This window comes from Schistocerca gregaria, chromosome 4 (assembly GCF_023897955.1).
Source record: "Schistocerca gregaria isolate iqSchGreg1 chromosome 4, iqSchGreg1.2, whole genome shotgun sequence".
Classification (NCBI taxonomy): domain Eukaryota; kingdom Metazoa; phylum Arthropoda; class Insecta; order Orthoptera; family Acrididae; genus Schistocerca; species Schistocerca gregaria.
The window spans coordinates 576,038,146-576,063,220 of record NC_064923.1 but is presented as its reverse complement, the minus strand read 5'-3'; the positions used below and the strand labels follow the sequence as shown (position 1 = coordinate 576,063,220).

At 44.0% G+C, this 25,075-nt stretch overlaps 1 protein-coding gene across 1 annotated transcript in view; it reads right to left on the bottom strand.

Moving 5' to 3' along the window:
- Window positions 1–25,075, bottom strand: part of LOC126267080 (probable cytochrome P450 301a1, mitochondrial) — a 158,970-nt gene that overhangs the window by 71,445 nt on the left and 62,450 nt on the right. Inside the window, exons 5-6 of the mRNA XM_049971943.1 lie at window positions 10,265–10,381; window positions 3,855–3,931 (exon numbers count right to left, since the gene is read on the bottom strand). Coding sequence (XP_049827900.1) covers window positions 3,855–3,931; window positions 10,265–10,381 — 194 coding nt within the window. The remainder of the gene's footprint in view (window positions 1–3,854; window positions 3,932–10,264; window positions 10,382–25,075) is intronic.

Genomic DNA, 25,075 nt, shown 5'->3' with positions numbered 1-25,075 from the left:
ACTTGAACAGAAGGTTGATCATGTCGTAATCAAAGCATTGCGGTACAGAACTACGGCATCTAAGCCAGTGGTGTCGTCCATCCTGCAATGTCTCCATGGCGTGCAATGTCCCCATACGGAGAGTACACAGAACAGAGCATTAACTGTGCTTCCGAAAATTCAACTTTGGATCAAATCTACGTGTGGTGTGCTACATTTCAGCGTCTTCCTTCCTTCTCTAACAGAACTGGAAACGGCCAGAAAGAAATTCACTAATATAATCTTAAGAACGACTCTGAGTTCGCACTGGGTTTGTTTCACAATAAACAAGCGGTATTTAATACCTGTCAACCCTATGCTACAATGTCACAACTTACTGTTATTATTACTGCGTTTGTATTATAAGTCGTTGTATGAGCTTCTCTGTTGATAGTCCAGAGTTCCGAGAATGCAAACATTGGATGTTAACCACACAGAATATAACGAGTTCCGTATGAAATCTAACATTTGGTTTACACTATATCTCGTCAACATATCTATTTTTGTTATATTAGGTCTTCGTTTTATTGATACGTACATCCATGACCGCAAGGTATTACTTTCGTCTGATCTTGTAGCTATTGCCACCTTTCCTGTAGTTTTTAATTTAAATGGTAAGTGCCTCTTCGCTGTATTCTGTTTGTTTCCACGAGTTTTCGTGTTTTTGATGAAACCATTAACTTTTTTTTTGTTACCAGTTCCCTGATTCGCCCCTATTTATACCACTGTTTTGGTTTTATCCTTCTTGTGCTGCTGTATGTTCTGCTTCTATTATGTTGTCCCCAATCTCAACACATGTTAATTTGTTCTCGTTAGTGTTATTTTTTAACATATTTCACTAATAATTATGGTTCCGTTTCACTCAGTTGTATGTCAGCGAGAGTCACTATTCTTGAGTATAATGTGTGTTGGAAGTCTTGACTATGTGAACTTATGTGTGTATGAATTTGTGTTCTCCTGTAGATGTTTTCTCATTAGCTCGTTAAATTTCTCTTTTCTGTTTCCTTCTGTTATGTTGCCACTTTCTTAGCAATCTGTTCTGTTTATTTGTTCGGGGACTATAATTTTGTTCTGGTAAGTTGCTATCTGCAAGTGCAAATTTCATACCTTATTTTCCTATAGCTGCCTAATTTCGTTATTTAACCAAAATATTTGTGCTCCTTTCTTTACTTTGTGTGCTAAGTCAGAATCACGTCTCAAATTTCCATAAATGTGGTAAGTTAACGATTGCCGAAAACCTTCTGACAACGTTATACGTTACGAAAGAAGAGTGGAATTGTGTGTTTCAGTTCTGATATGACGTCAGGAGAATAGGATCTTTCTTCAGTAAATTCTCTCGTCCACTCCCACTCCCTCAAACACTCCCTCTCCCTCTCTCTCCCCGTCAATCGAAAGTTGAACGTAAGAAGTCCATTACGGCTTGCTAAGTATAGCACAGACATCAAAGCATAGTCATCGATTGGTGCTGTTCACCTGTAATCTATACCAGTAATGCTGCTCTAACCATTTCTTTTTTTAATTTCACAGAACACAAGTTGCACCAGTAGTGTCACGTGTATATTGTACTGAAAATCTATGTTGTCTCAGAAATAATGTTATTTTAGTGCAAGATCGAATTTTCGATTGCCATCAGAGATCTGTCATTATACTGGCGCATTACGATAAGCAACTTGCTTGTGTTTTCTACTCAAAATTTTTGCTAATTACATAAATAATTTTATTTTGCTGTAAAAATAGTATTTTCGAGACGCTGTACTTTCATCTCTGTGTGGAAGCTTGTCCATCAGTTTATCTGGCCATGTTGCATGTTTGTATCTCTTGTTTGGTGCCATCCCCCCCCCCCCCCCCCCCTTACCTACCTGTTCCTCCTGAAACGGTGCTAAGTTCCTTTGCCTTTGGCTATGTTAATTGCTTACACCTTCTATTTGGAGCATTGAGATTAGATTTTGGTACTGTTTAGTAGTTTATTATGGGAGGGAAAGGACGTATGGTCTGTAATGTTCTAGGGAGGCTTAGCACCACAGTTCCAATCAGTAAATGTTACAGCCTTCCTTGAAATTTCTCTTTTGTACATAACTTCAAGTAGGCCTAATCAAATACAGAAAAAGCAGCAGTAACCTGTGAATACCATCGATTATATTTTTCTAGGGTAGAACATGCATTCTTTTCTAACCCCCTAAAGTGGTGCTTGGTGAGGTGAAGAATTACTGAAAAAAATTCTAAGACATCAGCAGCCCATAGTTAGAACACTGTACCATGCGTACTTACCTGAGATCGAAGTGGTAACACCCTTTACGTTTTTTTTAAATATATAGTAGACAATTAAGACATGAAACAAACTTTCCTCTCTGCGTGGAATGTTGTCCATCATTTTCTTTGGCCATGTTGTATGTCTACATTTTGTTCAGCGTATTATGATTAGATGTTAGTGTCATTGAGTACCTGATTACGGAAGAGAAAGGAAATATAGTCTCTAAACTTTTAAGAGAGCATTTGTATCATAGTTCTCAATGGTAAAGATCACAGCTTTTGTCTAAAGTTCGTTTCTGTAAATAGTCTCATGTAGATTTAAAATAAAGTGTCAGTTGCCTGCTTAGCGTGTTATTTTTCGCCCAGTGTGTTTTGTACAGTTATAAAACAATTCATATGTGGCATTAGAATTGTGTCAATTTGAAACTTGAGCATCATGTTTAAGGCGCCACATATTAATTGCGCACTTCCAAACGATCACGTTATAGAACAAAGATGCTATCCCTCGACCACGGATGGTATATTAATTATTTACAAAAAGTAATATACAGAAAAGAAATAAAGTCTGTTCTTCACTAAACATCATACTAAAACCCATGTTCAACAGATGCCATAGACAGTACTATATGGATATAGTTTTAATTTTGTTTAGTTTGTAATTATTCACCACAATGATACATATAATTTGTTGTGTACTGTATTTTTCATCAGTTTGATTCATTTAAGTAATATTTTTCTATAATGCTCCATTTTTATTTAACCTGGTGACAAAGTTATTAAATTTTCCAGATTCATACAGGAAGTCTGTTTTATGGAAACAGAGGGGGAAATGGAGAGCGTAGTTTCGGCCATTGTGTCGGACGCACAGGGTCACCTGTAGTGCATGGGGAGGTCTAGAGGAGTCATTTATCTGGCAGTGGGTATCATACGGCTCATAACGATGAGGCACGCAAGTTCAGGGTTAGTAAAGGGCCAAGCGATACAAGTGGCCACTTGAGGCGCTCAGCTCAGAGTGGCACCAGAGCCAAACCTAGTCGAAATTTGTGCATTAGGCATATCATAGCGAAAACAGCCTATTTCAACATCCACATGTTTTCGATCAAGTTTAAAGAAACGGCAGTTAAAATACGAGATGAGGGGCACTAAATGTGTTGATTATGTGGGAAAATATTCTCGGACTGTCATACTGACCCTCTATGTGGTGTGATTGTCGATTTACTATAGACTGAATAAATTACGACGTACATGACTCATCCAAATATTAGCTATCTGTAAACAGTTACGGAATAGGAGTATTCAGTACGTGTGTACACGCATGTGTGTGTGTGTGTGTGTGTGTGTGTGTGTGTGTGTGTGTGTGTGTGTGTGTGAGAGAGAGAGAGAGAGAGAGAGAGAGAGAGAGAGAGAGAGAGAACGGAGATTATCATTCTATTCCATTCCAACAACTATGTATCTTTTATTGCTTCCCTAATAACATCTCTCAGATAACTGTTTCACTACAAGGGTTACAATAGCATGCATTTGCATTGTTCAATTGTAGCGTGCATGCTCTGAATTAATTTTTTATTGATTTGTTCATTACTTACATTCCAGCGACCACTTGTTGAGTTCGTTCTTGAAGTCCAGTGGCATCTTGCCGTTTTCGTCTCTTAGATCCAGCATCCTACGTCATCGTGACAAAGAAATCAAGCTATCAGCAAGTAGACAGACATTACAGACTTTATAATGTGAACATCATGACAGGGAAAATGTGTAGTCTTGTGAAATTGTTGAAGGTAAGCAACTTCATATTTAGTTGAAGATTACGTACATGACAGTGCTTCACATGTTCCTTCACACACTATTCGTGCGCAAACATAGTGAAATACGACGTCACTGTCTATTGTAGGTGCACATTTTCATTTTATGGTCACATTACCTTATTTCTCTCAGCCTTCCTTAGTATCATTATCTTAGAAGACATATCGGCCCTTTTCGTTAAATTTTTCAGAACCTACATAGGCCTTTTATCTCATTATGTATAAATCATACGAAGAAAGTGCTCAGAAAACGTTTCTATCACTTCCATGTCAGTGGACGTATATGGGTTTAGATTCAAGGAGCACAGAGAACGAATCATTAACAAATAACTTTAATGAGTGATAAGTGCCAAACAACAGCTAAAAGAAAGGCAGTCCGATCGAAAGTGAACATACCTGAAATCTAAGTGTGCTGATGGGTAACCGTGTTGCTCTACCTTGTGTGCGAGGTGTGGTTATAAAATAATAGGAATATTGCTGTAAAGTTCTACTTCAAAATAGTATTACTCCTCTATGCCTACAACTCTCCATGAGAATTTTCCACTGACAGAAAAAGTGCTGGAACTCTTCCTCTGCAAAATCCTTGATGACGCATGCCACTTTGTCTTTCACTGGACCGAAATCTTGTTCCCACTAATGCAGATCTGACCCTGGAGAACAGATAAAAATCACATGGTGCCAGGTGAAGCGAATAAGGTGGGTCGTCTAACATGGGATGCTGTATTTCTCTAGAAACCTCTTAACATACAATGCGCTATGAGCCAGTGCGGTTTGATTTTCAAAAACCCAGTGAGGATATACAATTCCATGAACATCAAAAAAGAAAACTACAATCATCATCGCTTTGAATCTTGATTTGCTCATTTGGGCTGTTTTCGTTATCTCTGAAGTTGGCCCCATTCAATGCACGGACTTGTGCTTGGTTTCTGGACAATAAGTGAAAAACCAATGTTATCACTCTTGCTAAGAAATTAGGACCGTTATCAGTGGTATTCAAAGTTTCAGTACAAACAGTTTCATAAGTTGCTTTTTGGTCGATCATAAGTACTATCGACATCAGTTCCACGCACACTTTTCTGATGTCAAATTAATTACGCAAAATTTACCTTACACATTCATTATCAATTCTTCCACTTCCAGCAATCGATCGAAAACTCAACTGACGGGCACATCGAATCAAATTACCTACTTTTTCGATATGTTCGTCCTTTCCTGATGTTGAAGGGCGTCCCCGATGTAAGTCATCTTCAACGCCTTCTCGGCCACCTTGGAAACGCTTGAACGACTCAAAAACTGGCGTACGTGATAAACAGTCTGCACCATACACTTCTTTTGGAGTAATACAATTTTTAGTAGTAATTTCAGCAAGTTTCATGTGAACCATCGCGACAATTGATTGTTCTATTAGTAAATGTATCATTTTTTACGACAAAACAAAGTAACAGCTCTGACACAAACGAAGGGCACGCGCGTCCTGGTTTGTCAACAGACATCGGAGAAGCTGCATTCGGCTTGTGAGAACCATTTACACTTCTGGTTATTTAGAGGAAAAACATTAATTTAATTGAAAAGAAAGAAATAGTAATCCACAGCGTTGTTGTGCTATACAAGGAAAACATTTGACGCTTCACAGCTATTGGTCTTTTGTCTTCGGCGCCTGTGTATTTAGTCACTGACAGCATCAGTCCAGTTATTTCATAGCCACAGCTCGTACTACACTCCTGGAAATTGAAATAAGAACACCGTGAATTCATTGTCCCAGGAAGGGGAAACTTTATTGACACATTCCTGGGGTCAGATACATCACATGATCACACTGACAGAACCACAGGCACATAGACACAGGCAACAGAGCATGCACAATTTCGGCACTAGTACAGTGTATATCCACCTTTCGCAGCAATGCAGGCTGCTATTCTCCCATGGAGACGATCGTAGAGATGCTGGATGTAGTCCTGTGGAACGGCTTGCCATGCCATTTCCACCTGGCGCCTCAGTTGGACCAGCGTTCGTGCTGGACGTGCAGACAGCGTGAGACGACGCTTCATCGAGTCCCAAACATGCTCAATGGGGGACAGATCCGGAGATCTTGCTGACCAGGGTAGTTGACTTACACCTTCTAGAGCACGTTGGGTGGCACGGGATACATGCGGACGTGCATTGTCCTGTTGGAACAGCAAGTTCCCTTGCCGGTCTAGGAATGGTAGAACGATGGGTTCGATGACGGTTTGGATGTACCGTGCACTATTCAGTCGAGGGGACCCTCGACCATCACCAGAGGTGTACGGCCAGTGTAGGAGATCGCTCCCCACACCATGATGCTGGGTGTTGGCCCTTTGTGCCTCGGTCGTATGCAGTCCTGATTGTGGCGCTCACCTGCACGGCGCCAAACACGCATACGACCATCATTGGCACCAAGGCAGAAGCGACTCTCATCGCTGAAGACGACACGTCTCCATTCGTCCCTCCATTCACGCCTGTCGCGACACCACTGGAGGCGGGCTGCACGATGTTGGGGCGTGAGCGGAAGACGGCCTAACGGTGTGCGGGACCGTAGCCCAGCTTCATGGAGACGGTTGCGAATGGTCCTCGCCGATACCCCAGGAGCAACAGTGTCCCTAATTTGCTGGGAAGTGGCGGTGCGGTCCCCTACGACACTGCGTAGGATCCTACGGTCTTGGCGTGCATCCGTGCGTCGCTGCGGTCCGGTCCCAGGTCGACGGGCACGTGCACCTTCCGCCGACCACTGGCGACAACATCGATGTGCTGTGGAGACCTCACGCCCCACGTGTTGAGCAATTCGACGATACGTCCACCCGGCCTCCAGCATGCCCACTATACGCCCTCGCTCAAAGTCCGTCAACTGCACATACGGTTCACGTCCACGCTGTCGCGGCATGCTACCAGTGTTAAAGACTGCGATGGAGCTCCGTATGCCACGGCAAACTGGCTGACACTGACGACGGTGGTGCACAAATGCTGCGCAGCTAGCGCCATTCGACGGCCAACACCGCGGTTCCTGGTGTGTCCGCTGTGCCGTGCGTGTGATCATTGCTTGTACAGCCCTCTCGCAGTGTCCGGAGCAAGTATGGCGGGTCTGACACACCGGTGTCAATGTGTTCTTTTTTCCATTTCCAGGAGTGTACATCGTGACTGCATCCTTCTTGTCACGCTGCGCACTAGGGGTCGAGACGTTTGCGCAGCAACTTCCTGCTGGTGCTGAGCATGTTTAGTCAGGGTCTTGTCAGCACATACCGTAGGTCATCCATTCAGTTGATTTCTGCCTCCTGTACGAAGGCGTTCACGAGCTGGGCACGGTATGTTCATGCATTATCGTCTCGAAACACGAACCCGCCACCGGAAAATGTATCGAGGGCTGGATCATAGGTTGGAGGATATAGCACGTCTCTCACATTACCCTCGATAAGAGGACAGATGTCCGACTTCCGTACATGACTGACGCTCCTCCCCGCTGACCCGGTGGGGCTACCCGCCTGACACATGCACTAGTATCTGGCAGCCTCCGTACTTCTGGTATCGAGCGCTGTAAAGACTGAATGCCCTCCAGGGCTGTCCTGGCCTGGCGAGAGCACCGCCGTCTCACCATGTACAGGGTGTTTCAAAAATGACCGGTATATTTGAAATGGCAATAAAAACTAAACGAGCAGCGGTAGAAATACACCGTTTGTTGCAATATGCTTGGGACAACAGTACATTTTCAGGCGGACAAACTTTCGAAATTACAGTAGTTACAATTTTCAACAACAGATAGCGCTGCAAGTGATGTGAAAGATATAGAAGACAACGCAGTCTGTGGGTGCGCCATTCTGTACGTCGTCTTTCTGCTGTAAGCGTGTGCTGTTCACAACGTGCAAGTGTGCTGTGGACAACATGGTTTATTCCTTAGAACAGAGGATTTTTCTGATGTTGGAATTCCACCGCATAGAACACAGTGTTGTTGCAACATGACGAAGTTTTCAACGGAGGTTTAATGTAACCAAAGGACCGAAAAGCGGTACAATAAAGGATCTGCTTGACAAATTTCAACGGACTGGGAACGTGATGGATTAACGTGCTGGAAAGGTAGGGCGACCGCGTACGGCAACCACAGAGGGCAACGCGCAGCTAGTGCAGCAGGTGATCCAACAGCGGCCTCGGGTTTCCGTTCGCCGTGTTGCAGCAATAAACAGAACTGGCGCATGTGGGGAACCGAAAAGCCCCATGTTGCAGTCCCATCGTCCCTGCATACTCAAAAAGAACTGGTCTGGGCCGCCATTTCTTCCAAAGGAATCATTGGCCCATTTTTCAGATCCGAAACGATTACTGCATCATGCTATCTGGACATTCTTCGTGAATTTGTGGCGGTACAAACTGCCTTAGACGACACTGCGAACACCTCGTGGTTTATGCAAGATGGTGCCCGGCCACATCGCACGGCCGACGTCTTTAATTTCCTGAATGAATATTTCGATGATCGTGTGATTGCTTTGGGCTATCCGAAACATACAGCAGGCGGCGTGGATTGGTCTCCCTATTCGCCAGACATGAACCCCTGTGACTTCTTTCTGTGGGGACACTTGAAAGACCAGGTGTACCGCCAGAATCCAGAAACAATTGAACAGCTGAAGCAGTACATCTCATCTGCATGTGAAGCCATTCTGCCAGACACGTTGTCAAAGGTTTCGAGTAATTTCATTCAGAGACTACGCCATATTATTGCTACGCATGGTGGATATGTGGAAAATATCGTACTATAGAGTTTCCCAGACCACAGCGCCATCTGCTGTTGACAATTGTAACTACTGTAATTTCGAAAGTTTGTCTGCCTGAAAATGTACTGTTGTCCCAAGCATATTGCAACAAACGGTGTATTTCTATCGCTGCTCGTTTAGTTTTTATTGCCGTTTCAAATTTACTGGTCATTTTTGAAACACCCTGTAAATACAACAGCTAACGGCGTTCCATGCAACCGATATGTACTCGGATATTGGGGTGACAAAAGTCATGAGATAGAGACATGCACATAAACAGATGGTGGTAATACCACACACAAAAGATGCAAAAGGCAGTGCAATGGCGGAGCTGTCATTACTACTTACATGATTCATGTAAAATGTGTCCGACGTGACTACGGCCGCACTACGAGAATCAACAGACTCGTGTCTGGAGCTAGATGCATGGAACATTCCGTTTCGTAAATCGTTAGGGAATCCAATTTTCCGAAGATCCACAAGGCCAAGAGTGTTCCGAGAATAGCAAATTACAGGCACTGCCACTTACTGGCCGACGTCCTCCGCTTAACGACTGAGAGCAGCGGGGTTTGCGCAGAATTGTCGGCGTTAACAGACAAGCAACGCTGCGTGGAATAACTACAGAACTCTATGTGGAACTTGCGACGAACGTATCCGTTAGGGCAGTGACATCGCCTGCAGTGCCTCTCCAAGTCTCGTGTTTATATCAGTTGGACACTAGATGACTGGAAAACCGTGCTCTGGTCAGCTGAACCCCAACTTCAGTTGGTAAGAGCTGATGGTAGGGTTCGAGAGTGTGGCACACATCCCAGAAGCCATGGACCCAACTGGTCAACAACGCACTGTGCAAGCTGGTGGTGGCTCCACAATGGTATAGTTTGTGTTTACATGTAATGGACTGGATCGCCTGGTCCAACTGAACCAATCATTCACCATCTGCAGCCATTCATGAATGCCATGTTCCCAAACAAGGATGGAATTTTCATAGATGAAAATGTGCTATATCACCGGACCACAATCGTTGGCGATTGGTTTGAAGAATATTCTCGACAATTCCAACGAATGCCTTGGCCACCCAGATCGTTCTACATGAATCCCATCGAACATTTATGGGGCATAATCGAGAGGTCAATTCGTGTACAAAATACTGCACCGGCAATTATGGACGGCAGTACAGGCAGCATATCTAAGTATATTTGCAGAGAACTTCTGTTAACTTCTTCAGTCCTTGTGACGTCAACTCGTTGCACTACTCCGCGCAAAAGGCGGTCCGACACGATATTCTGAGGTATCCCATGACATTTATCACCTCTGATTAGGCGACCACCTAGAGCACAGTTCTCCAGTACCACTGTGATACAGGCCCTGGGACCGAACCTGTCACAAATACAAGTTTACAACCAGAACTGCAGGCAGACATTGCCCACATTTGCTCCTCGTACTCACCTGTCCACGAACTCCAACGCGATACTGTCTATGGGCGCCATGTACTGCTTGGCAGATCGCGGCTGCATCATCGGCCTGTTCACCTTCCTCCGCGACTCCAGCCACTTCTCGCCTTCACTGGGGACACAGATCAAACCACCATCAGCCTTCAGATACATCTATTGCTACGTGTGAGCTTCGTCTAATTTCGAAAATTACTGACTACTTACGCTAAGCCCGCCAGTCAAAATATTAATAATTTTCGTATTAGAAGAGCACATGATTGTTTTGGAGCGCTGTAGATTATATGAAGAGCATCGTTTCAAATTGCATTAATACAATGCACAGGCCATAATTTTACAGGAAGCAGAATAAAACATTTCTGTTTCTTATCAAATGGAATATCAAGTTATTTTCCACCAGGAATGTGGAAACCACTCAACGACTGTAATACGACCATCAAAAGTGATAGAGAACAGCAATCAGGGAACCTTTCCTTTCAGACTTTGTTAAAGAGAATCTAGATTTCGACTAGTAACTATACATTGTCAATGCGTTATTTCAGAGTTTTGGTACATGCCCTAGTATGCCAATCTCCTCTTGTTCGGACTCCCATCACTGTTCATTCAAGACTATTGTATACAATAGTCTTGTATGAACTGTGAAGGAGCCCGAACAACATGGTATTGATGTACTAGGGCATATATTGAACTCTGAAATAGTGCATTGATAATGGCTAGTTACTAGCCGAAATCTAGATTTGCTTTAGTAAAGCCTGAAAGGAAAGGACGATTGATTGCCATTGTCAATCATTTTGAAAGACAAATGAAAAAAATTATCTTGCACAGGACTTAGGTACATAGATCACTGCATGGAGGTGCCATTTTAATTTGTAAGGAGCGCTTAATACGTTTTGCACCAACTTTTTTAATCCAATACACTGCCGATAAAAATTAGTACAACCTTTTAGACGTTTCCATTTAAGTTAAAATTTATTGTTGCAACAGTGTATATGGAGTATATGAAATGATTACTTTTACGGATCAGTAGCACAAGCGGCTTTGAGGTTCCAGGGGTCGATCCATGCTGGAATACCCGTATTAGTAAGTGATGTAACTTCACAAGCTGCGGCATGGTCACGAATGGAGCAGTAATAAAAATAATAATAATGTCGCGTGACGAGGGCCTCCCGTCGGGTAGACCGCTCACCTGGTGCAAGTCTTCCGATTTGACGCCACTTCGGCGACTTGCGTGTCGATGGAGACGAAATGATGATGATTAGGACAACACAACACCCAGTCCCTGAGCGGATAAAATCTCCGACCCAGCCGGGAATCTAACCCGGGCCCTTAGGATTGACAGTCTGTCGAGCTGACCACGCAGCTACCGGGGCAGACATGGAGCATTGATGTGAAAATGTAGAATAAATTTCTTAATTTCACGTCTCTGATCACAAATATTGTAGATCCTCAGAATACCGTTTTCGCTCAGCAATGACGATCTTCAGATCTGCTTTATAAAAAACAGGCCCTAATATACTGGAGCCATAGTGGCGTCGTCAAATGCTTCCACGGGCGTCGATGCACGCGCTGACTCTGGCACCCAATCGATCGTACAGATGGCCAACACTGTCCTGGGATACGTTATTGAACGCCTGTTCACACAGTTCTGTAAAAGCGAGAAATGGAAATGAGCGTACGGCATTGTGGGTCGGGAGTCCCCATTCGGGGAAGTTCGGCCGCCAGGGGCAAGTACTTATTGCATTCGACGCCACATTGGGTGACTTGTGCGTCGGAGATGGGGATGAAATGATGATGACAACACAACACCCAGTCCCTGAGCGGAGAAAATCTCCTGCCCCAATCGGGAATCGAACCCGGTCCCCTTGGCGTGGCATTCCGCCGCGCTGACCACTCAGCTAACGGGGGCGGACAGAGTTGTTGGTTGAGCAGCACGACTCAGTCACTTCTAGTTCCATCGTATCCCACGTGTGCTCGAATGGAGACAAGTCCGGAGATAGTGCTGGCCAGTGAAGTTGCTGCACGTCTTGCAGAGCAGTGTGTGGGCGACCATTATTATGTGGGAACAACACACCACCATTCTGTTGCAGGAGCGCAAAGGAACGGGTCCAATAACATTCTGCACGTACCGAGCGCTGGTTAGCGTCCCCTCCAGAAACAAAAAGGGAGAGCGAGAGTCGTAGTTTATCGTTCCCTAGACCATAAGACCTCTTGCAGGGCCAGTGCGTCTTGGAAGAATGCACAATAAGAGTGCTCACTAGATCTAAATTGTACGAGCAGACGACCAACACGTGAGCGCAGGCGAAATCTACTTTCATCGCTGAAGATCACAGCGAGTCATCCCATCTTGCAAGCGATCCTTTGACGGCAGCAGTCGAGCCTTGCACGTCGATCCTGTGGCAAGGCTGGAAGACATCACACACATCCATGCCCGAGGCAGGATGTTAGAGGTGGGCGCGCCTGTAGCGCCATTATTAATAAGAGGTTCGCAACAGTTCGTGTTGATACATCCGGGCTCACAAGCCGTCTTCTCTGTGCTATGGTAGCTGTACGATCTGCTACTGCTGCCCTTACAACACGACGATCCTGACAGGCGTCCAGATCATCATCTACGGGTGTGAGAATACTCACGTGAGCATTGATGCCAGCAGTGTACATTTTGATCGAACCATATTTTCATATAATGTGATCTGAATCGTGCGTTTCAATTTTGGATTGATTTTATTGTTGGACACAGCCCATCGCGCACAAAAATAAAGATATCAGCATGTTGTTGACGGTAGCTCGATGTGTTACAATCTTGCGCGTAGTCTTTCTTCCTCGTGCCAACAGTCAGAGTCATCGGTCGTCATGACTTGGCATACCACTTTCAGCTGATGTCGCATCGACGTTTACTGCCGAAACATAAAACTGCAAACTATCAACCTCTTTCCAGTTGTCTCCAAATGTTGTTTTCAACAGTTTAGTGACGTCCAGTTTCTTAGCGTCGCGAAATTCTCTCGGTTTATCATTTAAAAATTTCCACTGCGCTCTCCTGCGTAATGCTTCTCTGTTTTTTAGCTGAAACGTTCATCATATAAGAGAGTCTGCGACCTTGTTCCACTGTGTTCGGTACGGTGTGATCTTTATTCTTTTACTTTCGCCAGGTAGAATATACACACTTGAATCTTTGAACTTAAAAGACGACTCAGAATTACTTAAATGTGGATCTTGGTTGAAACAGCTAAAGTGAAATACGTCTCGTCACGTCTACATCTACATCCATAATCCGCAAGCCACCTGACGGTGTCTGGCGGAGGGTTCCTTGAGTATCTCTATCGGTTCGCCCCTCTATTCCAGTCTCGTATTGTTCGTGGAAAGAAGGATTGTCGGTATGCCTCTGTGTGGGCTCTAATCTCTCTGATTTTATCCTCATGGTCTCTTCGCGAGATGTACGTAGGAGGCAGCAATATACTGCTTGACTCCTCGGTGATGGTATGTTATCGAAACTTCAAGAAAAGCCCGTACCGAGCTATTGAGCGTCTCTCCTGCAGACTCTTCCACTGGAGTTTATCTATCATCTCCGTAATGCTTTCGCGATTACTAAATGATCCTGTAACGAAGCGCGCCTCTCTCCGTTTGATCTTCTCTATGTCTTCTATCAACCCTATCTGTTGCGGATCCCACACTGCTGAGCAGTATTCAAGCAGTTGGTGAACAAGCGTACTGTAACCTACTTCCTTTGTTTTCGGATTGCATTTTCTTAGGATTCATCCAATTAATCTCAGTCTGGCATCTGCTTTACCGACGATCAACTTTATATGATCATTCTATTTTAAATCACCCATAATCCGTACTCCCAGATAATTTATGGAATTAACTGCTTCCAGTTGCTGACCTGCTTTATTGTAGCTAAATGATATGGGATCTTTCTTTCTATGTATTCGCAGCACATTACACTTGTCTACATTGAGATTCAATTGCCATTCCCTGCACCATGCGTCAATTCGCTGCAGATTCTCCTGCATTTCAGCACAATTTTCCATTGTTACAACCTCCCGATATACCACAGCATCATCCGCGAAAAGCCTCAGTGAACTTCTGATGGCATCCACAAGGTCATTTATGTATACTGTGAATAGCAACGGTTCTACGACACTCCCCTGCGGCACACCTGAAGTCACTCTTACTTCGTAAGACATTAAAGGTCAATCAAAGTACAAAAACACGCATTTATGCAATCTTTATCACATAAATAACACATCAGTGCTCCGACATTACAAATTTCACTGATCATTCGTAAGACACATCTGGCGCCATTCCTTACTAAGCTTCCTTTTCACCATGTAATTTAGTTTTCGCAGCTCTAATTCTCATTCTACTTCCTTTCAATCCCTTTCCACGGGTAAATAGGCCTACACGGTATTGAAAATGACCAGTCATCTAATCAACGCCAGTCTGTGAGATTTATGATGACAGCAGCAGAAACACTAATGAAAAGATCGGCCTTACAACGCATGCTGGGAAACTTGCCCTGAACGTAATGAGTTCTGAACTGTCAGTTGCGGTGTACATAATGCGACTTCATCAGATTCATGTTTTTCAGCACAAAATTAGAATGCGGAAGAAAGCGAAATGACTCGACCTGACTCAACAGCATTAAACAGCATACCATACTTTGAGTGGAAACGCATCAAACTGTATTTTGACCTCGTCTCCGTTTTGAAACGATGCTCCTCATATGGAACTCGTACCACGTTTTCATTGATCCGTCCACTGATGACGTGCAGCGCAAGAATGTGTGTGTGTTGTGTGTGTGTGTGTGTGTGTGTGTGTGTGTGTGTGTGTGTGTGTGTATGTGTTTGTGAGTGGTAGCCAATCAGTTGTATGAAATCGGCTCAGTAAGATGGGTTCAAGTGGGGACGTGACATAATGACAGAGAGGAGGTATCGTATCTGGGACGTCATTATGATCACGCCATGAATGTAGCCACGCAATTTACCAATTAGATCATGTATCATTACGGACTGTATGACGCTTCTACAAGGAATGATGTGCCAATTGAAGCCGCGTAACATGCCATAAGAATGGTAGTCGCATAATTATGCTAATGGACAGGCACTAGAGACAAGTATCACGCTTTGTCACCAACAACCGGTTTCAAATGTAACAATAACTGCTGCGTTCACTGAATACATGTTGATCTGTCTCAGTTTTTCGAACGAACATTAAGAGAGGAAGTGCTCACAGCAGCACACTAAGCTCCAGGTCTTCACTGTGCCAAAGGATACAGAAATATATGTCCAGAAGACTTCCGACAGCGTTCATCACAAGAGATTTTCAATAAAACAGCGTGCTTGCTTCTGGGGTATCGCTTCAATTGTGTGAATGGACTCGTATATTCCTGTCACACAAATCACAGTACGTAGCAATAGACGGAAATTCATCGAGTAAAACAGAAATTACATACGGCGTTCCCCAAGGAAGTATTATAGGCCCTCTTCTGTTCCTAATCTACATAAACAGATTTATGAGACAATCTGAGAACCACTCTTGCGTTGTTTGATGATGAAGCTGTCATGTACCGTCTAGTAAAGTCGTCAGAATATCAAAATCAATTGCAAAATGACTTAGACACGATATCTGTATACCGCAAAAAGTGGCAATTGTCTCTCAGTACGGAAAACTGTGAGGACATCCACATGAGTGCTACAAAAAGTCCTTTAAATTTCGGTGACACCATGAATCACTCAAATTTAAAGGCTGTCAGTTCGACTAAATACCTAGGAATTACAATCATGAACAATCTGAATTGCAATTATCACATAGATAATGTTACGGGGAAGGCAAACCAAAGATTACGTTTAATTTGCAGAACACTGATACGAAGCAATAGGTCCACTAAAAGGAGACTGCCTACACAACGTTGGCTCGTTCACAGCTCGAGTATTGCTCTGCTGTGTGAGATCCTTACGAGATACAATTGACAGTGGATATGGAAAAGGTTCAAAGAAGGGCACCTCGTTTTGTATTATGGAAAAGTGTGGGAGATATGATAAGCGAGTTGGCATGCCAATAATTACATCAAAGGCGTTTTTCATTTCAGCGAGATCTTCCCATGCAATTTCAGTCACCAACTTTCTCCTTTGAATGTGAAAATATTTTACTGTCGGGAACTTTCATAGGGAGAAATAGTCATTGTAATAAAATAAGAAAAATCAGAGCTCGTACAGGAAGATTCAAGTACTCATTTTTCCCGCACGCTGTTAGAGTGGAAAGATAGATCAATAATCCGAAGGTGGTTCGAAGAGCCCCCTACCAGGCAATTAAACTCACAGAAAGTATTTGAAACTATTTGTGACTATTTGGAACAGCAATTTGGTACCTCTAGAGTGTGCAAACGCTAATTGCTGGCTTCTGCTGGATACAGAATAGCCGGCCGTTGAAACCGAGCGGTTCTAGGCGATTCAGTCTGGAACCGCGCGACCGCTACGGTCGCAGGTTCGAATCCTGCCTCGGGCATGGATGTGTATGATGTCCTTAGGTTAGTTAGGTTTAAGTAGTTCTAAGTTCTAGGGGACTGATGATCTCAGATGTTAAGTGCCATAGTGCTCAGAGCCGTTTGATCCATTTGATACAGAATACTTGAAGAAACTTGTGGACTTTGTTCCTCGTCAAACCGCAGCCGTGATGATGGTAAGATGCTTTGGTAAACGGTATTACCGAGATCTGTCCTTGGACTGATTAATTTTTTGACCTTTGTGCTTAAATGCTATAGGAATAGATCCCTCTGTGAAATAAAATTACATTTAATTTTCTTACTCATTTTAAAGGCATAAATATTATGTAGAGTTTACAAAGTAATATAGCACACTCCGTCTTCAGGCCACAAGTGACCCATTGGGACCGTCCTACCGCCGTGTCATCCTCAGCTGAGGATGTGGAAAGGAAAGGCGTGTGGTCAGCACACCGCTCTCCCGGTCGTTATGATGGTTTTCTGTGACCGGGGCCGCTACTATTCGGTCTAGTAGCTTCTCAAATGGCATCACGAGGCAGTGTGCACCCCTAAAAGTGGCAAAAGCGGATGGCGACCCGGATGGTCATCCACCCAAGTGCTGGCGACGACCGACAGCGCTTAACTTCTGTGATCTGACAGGAACCGGTGTATGCACTGCGGCAAAGCCGTTGCCACAAAGTAATATAGACTGACGAAAAAAAACGGAACAGGTAGAAGGAGTTGTGCGACTTAAACGAAAGTTGGTAGGCGTTTTCCTACATCTGAATTACGATGTCTATTCAAATTCCGCGCCAGTCGGATAAGAGTGACGTTAGCCGCGACACTATGAGAATGCAAGCCAGGTTTGCTTTCAATAGACACTGCAACGGTCTAGAGCGGTAGTTACCTTTGAGGTGACAAGGACGACATTATCAGCACCTCGCTGAGTTTGAACGATGGATTGAGATAGGGCTACGAGAAGATGGATATTCCTTCTGCTGTATTGCGAAAGACTTGGCAGGAATGTAGCCACTGGATATGATTGCTCGCTTTGGTGATCACGAGAATGCACGGTCGCAAAAAAACTGGACTCCGTCAGCCACGTCGCACTACCGAGAGCGAAGACCATAATTTCTAGCGCAAGGCTCAGGAGCATCGTAATGCATCTGCAGCGACATTTATAGTAGTAGTTGGTACAACAGTCACACAACGAACACTTAAGGCCGAACAGTTGCGTCCTAAATCATGCTACTAATATAAAATAAAGAAGTTGTACTGTCAAATGACGGAAATTCATTCAAACATAAACGATTACTTCAAAGACAGCCCCAAACCTGACGCCCTGTAGCGTGCATTCCACTGACACGAGAAAACGCCATTTGTGGCTTCGGTGGAGTCAAGCGATAGCTCGCTGGAGGGTAGGGTGGAGGTCTGTTGTGTTCTAGGAAGAAATCAGGATCTGACACGGTGCCACTGATGGCCGTGTTTTGGTTAGAAAGAGGCCAAGTGAGGGCCTGCAACCAACATGTCTGTGCGCTAGACACGCTCAGCCTATACCTATACAGGGTGTTACAAAAAGGTACCGCCAAACTTTAAGGAAATATTCCTCACACACAAATAAAGAAAATATGTTATGTGGACATGTGTCCGGAAACGCTTAATTTCCATGTTAGAGCTCATTTTAGTTTCGTCAGTATGTATTCTACTTCCTCGATCCGCCGCCAGTTGGCCCAATTAAAGGAAGGTAATGCTGACTTCGGTGCTTGTGTTGACATGCGACTCATTGCTCTACAGTACTAGCATCAAGCACATAAATACGTAGCATCAACAGGTTAGTGTTCATCACGGTGACCGATGGATTGGTAGAGGCGGACCAATTCAATGGCCTCCACGCTCTCCTGATCTCAACCCTCTTGACTTTCATTTATGGGGGCAATTGAAAGCTCTTGTCCAAGCAACCCCGGTACCAAATGCAGAGACCCTTCGTGCTCGTATTGTGGACGGCTGTGATACAATACGCCATTCTCCAGGGCTGCATCAGCGCACCAGGGATTCCATGCGACGGAGGGTAGATGCGTGTATCCTCGCAAACGGAGGACATTTTGAACATTTCCTGTAACAAAGTGTTTGAAGTCACGCTGGTACGTTCTGTTGCTGTGTGTTTCCATTCCATGATTAATGTGATTTGCAGAGAAGTAATAAAATGAGCTCTAACATGGAAATTAAGCGTTTCCGGACGCATGTCCACATAACATATTTTCTTTCTTTGTGTGTGAGGAATGTTTCGTGAAAGTTTGGCCGTACCTTTTTGTAACACCCTGTAGCTATGGCGTGGGGTGCGATTTGATATGAGAGCAGGAACAATCTCCTGGTTATCCCATGCACGCTGACTGCAAATCTTTATGTCAATCTGGCGATCCTGTCTGTTGTGGTGCCGTTCTTGAACAGCATTCCAGAGGGTGTTTTACAACAGGATAACATTCACCCACGTATCGGAGTTGTATCCCAACATGCTCTACAAATTGTCGCCATGTTGCCTTGGCTTGCTTTATCGTCAAATCTGTCTCCAATCGGGCACATATTTGACATTATCTGCCGATAACTCCAGCGTCATTCACAAACCTCGTTAACCGTCAATGTTGAAACCTGGTAGTCAAGAGAAGGCAGGATTTGGTTACGATTATGGACGGAGCCATAATTATTTACTATTGGATGCCTTTTAAGTTACACGCAGTTTATATTAAACGAGGCTCAACAATAAATAAAAATACCACACGTTATTAATGAAGGACTAAACAACTGTATAAATTGTATAAATAGTAGTGTTTTCAGTGAGTTACAATTTAGCAAATTACCTTTAAATACAGATACAGCAGATAATGTTTTAAAAGCAAGTCACTCTGATCTGGTCAGAAGGCCTTACACGCCAGGAATGGCAATAAATTTGAATTCCTTAAAGCTCGCTGCAACTTACAACTTACAGGTATTGAAACATTAAAGGTAAGTCACCACAAACACAGCAGAAGGCATCAGACGCCAGGAATGCAATAAATAAGGTTTTAAGGCTTACTGCTAAAATACAAATACCGAATTAGAATTTTAAGGCAAATGACCACAATAACGGCTGAAGCCCTTACACGCCAGGAACGGCAATAATATAAAAAATTTAGAAACCTGCTGTAAAACAGCAACTACAATAGCAAAGGTTAATTAAAAAACAAGCAACTGATCACCAAATGGGTGAAATAAGACGACGGTAAACTTTGTAACACAACTCTTAACACCCACTGAACACTACACTGCTAGATTTATTCCAGAAGGCGACCAGAACTGTTAACTAGATATATATAGCCTTTAATGTAGGCAATACGAGGTATTGTAATACATAATACAATAATAAAACACAAGGACCAGTACATAAGTTCCTTAATGGGTACTGAGGCAGATTATACCCGCAGGAGGGGTGGACTGAAGGAGCGTTGCACTGAACAACTGGCCAACAGACCTCCTTTTAGAACATACATGTCTTACAAGAACCAAAGGGCCACAGATGGTGCTCCGGTAATCGACTTCTGATAAGCTCCGGTAACAAACACTTTCGCGAGCGATGAGATAGGTAGCCAAGAGTTGCATTCACTTCACAAGGTGGTAACTCAGCCTAGTGGTTGTCTAACGAATGACTAATGATAATCTTCCTGAGGCTAACTGACGACCGAGCAAATACAATGATGGAACAATACGCCAAAGCCGGAACCGTCGGTCTGCACTACGTTCCCAGAATACTGTGTTTAGAGAGCCCCGAACGAGAAAGTCACTACTACCAAAGAATCACCAACCGGCCTACAATCAAGATCTGCCCAAAACTGCTCTCATTAATAAACGGTCACAACGCCCATATAGTACTAGGGACAGAAAGTTGGCTGAAACCACATGTAAACAGTAATGAAATCCTAAACTCAGATTTGAATGTATACCACAGAGACAGGCTGGACAGTGAAGGGGGAGGCGTGTTTATAGCGATAAGAAGTGCAATAGTATCGCAGGAAATTGACGGAGATTCGAATTGTGAAATGATTTGGGTGAAGGTCACGGTTAAAGCAGGCTCAGACATGGTAATTGGATGTCTCTATAGGCCCCCGGGCTCAGCAGCTGTTATGGCTCAACACCTGAAGAATAATTTGGAAAATATTTCGAGTAGATTTCCCCACCATGTTATAGTTCTGGTTGGAGATTTTAATTTGCCGGATATAGACTGGGAGACTCAAACGTTCATAACGGGTGGCAGGGGCAAAGAATCCAGTGATATATTTTTAAGTGCTTTATCTGAAAACTACCTTGAGCAGTTAAACAGAGAACCGACTCGTGGCGATAACATATTAGACCTTCTGGTGACAAACAGACCCGAACTATTTGAATCAGTTAATGCAGAACAGGGAATCAGCGATCATAAAGCGGTTACTGCATCGATGATTTCAGCCGTAAATAGAAATATTAAAAAAGGTTGGAAGATTTTTCTGTTTAGCAAAAGTGATAAAAAGCAGATTACAGAGTACCTGACGGCTCAACACAAAAGTTTTGTCTCAAGTACAGATAGTGTTGAGGATCAGTGGACAAAGTTCAAAACCATTGTACAATATGCGTTAGATGAGTATGTGCCAAGCAAGATCGTAAGAGATGGAAAAGAGCCACCTTGGTACAACAACCGAGTTAGAAAACTGCTGCGGAAGCAAAGGGAACTTCACAGCAAACATAAACATAGCCAAAGCCTTGCAGAGAAACAAAAATTACACGAAGCGAAATGTAGTGTGAGGAGGGCTATGCGAGAGGCTTTCAATGAATTCGAAAGTAAAGTTCTATGTACTGACTTGGCAGAAAATCCTAAGAAATTTTGGTCCTATGTCAAAGCGGTAGGTGGATCAAAACAAAATGTCCAGACACTCTGTGACCAAAATGGTACTGAAACAGAGGATGACAGACTAAAGGCCGAAATACTAAATGTCTTCTTCCAAAGCTTTTTCACAGAGGAAGACTGCACTGTGCTTCCTTCTCTAGACTGTCGCACAGTTGACAAAATGGTAGATATCGAAATAGACGACAGAGGGATAGAGAAATAATTAAAATCGCTCAAAAGAGGAAAGCCGCTGGTCCTGATGGGATACCAGTTCGATTTTACACAGAGTACGGGAAGGAACTTGCCCCCGTTCTTGCAGCGGTATACCGTAGGTCTCTAGAAGAGCGAAGAGTTCCAAACGATTGGAAAAGGGCACAGGTCATCCCCGTTTTCAAGAAGAGACGTCGAACAGATGTGCAGAACTATAGACCTATATCTCTAACGTCGATCAGTTGTAGAATTTTGGAACACGTATTATGTTCGAGTATAATGTCTTTTCTGGAGACTAGAAATCTACTCTGTAGGAATCAGCATGGGTTACGAAAAAGACAGTCGTGTGAAACCCAGCTCGCGCTATTCGTCCACGAGACTCAGAGGGCCTTAGACACGGGTTCACAGGTAGATGCCGTGTTTCTTGACTTCCGCAAGGCGTTTGACACAGTTCCCCACAGTCGTTTAATGAACAAAGTAAGAGCATACGACACTGGACTCGCATTCGGAAGGACAACGGTTCAATCCCGTCTTCAGCCATCCTGATTTAGGTTTTCCGTGATTTCCCTAAATCGTTTCAGGCAAATGCCGGGATGGTTCCTTTGAAAGGGCACGGCCGATTTCTTTCCCCATACTTCCCTCACCCGAGCTTGCGCTCCGTCTCTAATGACCTCGTTGTCGTAGGACCGTTGCTATTCACAATATACATAAAGGACCTGGTGGATGACATCGGAAGTTCACTGAGGCTTTTTTCAGATGATGCTGTGGTGTATCGACAGGTTGCAACAATGGAAAATTGTACTGAACTGCAGGAGGATCTGCAGCGAATTGACGCATGGTGCACGGAATGGCAATTGACTCTCATTGTAGACAAGTGTAATGTGATGTGAATACATAGAAAGATAGGTCCCTTATCATTTAGCTACAAAATAGCAGGTCAGCAACTGGAAGCAGTTAATTCCATAAGTTATCTGGGAGTACGCATTAGGAGTGATTTAAAATGGAATGATCATATAATGTTGGTCATCGGTAAAGCAGATGCCAGACTGAGATTCATTGGAATAATCCTAAGGGAATGCAATCCGAAAACAAAGGAAGTAGGTTACTGTACGCTTGTTCACCCACTACTTGAATACTGCTCAGCAGTGTGGGATCCGCACCAGATAGGGTTGATAGAAGAGATAGAGAAGATCCAACGGAGAGCAGCGTGCTTCGTTACAAGATCATTTAGTAATCGCGAAAGCGTTACGGAGATGATAGATAAACTCCAGTGGAAGACTCTGCAGGAGAGACTCTCAGTAGCTCGGTACGGGCTTTTGTTAAAGTTTCGAGAACATACCTTCACCGAAGAGTCAAGCAGTATATTCCTCCCTCCTACGTATATCTCGCGAAGAGACCATGAGGATAAAATCAGAGAGATTAGAGCCCACACAGAAGCATACCGACAATCCTTCTTTCCACGTACAATACGAGACTGGAATAGAAGGGAGAACCGGTAGAGGTACTCAGGGTACCCTCCGCCACACACCGTCAGGTGGCTTGCGGAGTATGGATGTAGATGTAGATGTAGAAGAAAGCTGTCAAAAATACACGCCGTATCGGACAGCAGTGGCATGGCGAGGAAACCTAAACTGCCGTTACATACACTAACATCCAGGTCAGGTAACTGGGGCATTAGCAAAAAATGGTTCAAATGGCTCTGAGCACTACGGGACCCAACATCTTAGGTCATCAGTCCCCTAGAACTTAGAACTACTCAAACCTAACTAACCTAAGGACATCACACACATCCATGCCCGAGGCAGTTTTCGAACTTGCGACCGTAGCAGCCCCGGGGTTCCGGACTGCACTGCCTAGAACCTCACGGCCACCGCGGCCGCCGGGCGCTAGCAGCCACGAGGCAAGAAAAATTACCTCTGGTTGAACTTAACAAATTGTAACAAGTTGGACGGAGTAAATAGTAATAAGAAGTCGAGCAAAGCTAATCAGATCGGCCTTCCCCAAGCACTTCACTCGCTGCTCCTCGGCTCGGCGACACTACGAGCAGCAACACGAAACCAAGTCACTGGAGAATCGCGAGATATCACAATGGTGGAGGTCCCGGCGTGTTCTCGCACTGCGCGGACCAGGCTCCTCCTCTCCTCCTGAGTCCCCAACCGAACTGGCACACTCACACGACCCGGAAAAACGACGTCGCCCCAAAGATAGGGCAACAGTTACTACATATCGATAACAGCCGCTGCTGGCTTTAGCGGACAGGCAACGCTTGTGAAACCGAATGGCGCCAGTCAACACGAAAAGAAAACCGAAACCATGCCAGTTAAACGATACCGTCTGGCCCCCAACAGAGGACGGACACCTGCTAACAGCACCAACGCGAGCCACAGCACGGCTCAAATGTATTGACTGGTCAAGTGCAGCAGGCACGTAACTCCATCCCTCAACCTGACACCGTCATATGTACAATGCCATGCATGCACGTTTGCTTTTTGCATTCAACCTTGTGGCTGTTACACCGGTTATTAATGTACGAGCATTTTATATCTGCAATGGCCTATTCCGCCCTCACATTAATCTATGTTCTTGCAGTGTTAACCCCTAAATATGTTACGTAGACAAATGTATTCCACAAATTTCATTATTCTAGATTAATTATTTTTTGCTCTAGCGACTTTTTTTTCGGTCAGTGTGTGTACCAGTTTGCTCTGAAGTGCCTGAATCATTGCAGAGTTACACTTAAACATCACCTTCTCCCTACCAAGATTCTACAAAATGCAGTGCTAGGAGTGTGACAGGGGCTGTCTTACTGTAATTCTCTCCTCTTACTAGGTCGCATGTGCACGAAGTTTAGACGAAACTACTTTAATCGTTTTAGAGTATGCTGTGTTTATGAGTTATATGGCTAACACCATTAAAATTTGCGACTTGTTGAGTTACGTAAATTTTTAATGATTTGTTCATAATATATGTTTCTTGCCTTTTATGACAAGGTAATTTATTATAGTGCATGTTACAAAATGGCTGTGAGCACTATGGGACTTAACATCTATGGTCATCAGTCCCCTAGAACTTAGAACTACTTAAACCTAACTAACATAAGGACATTACGCAACACCCAGCCATCACGAGGCAGAGAAAATCTCTGACCCCGCCGGAAATCGAACCCGGGAACCCGGGCGTGGGAAGCGAGAACGCTACCGCACGACCACTAGATCCGGGCAGTGCATATTACAGTC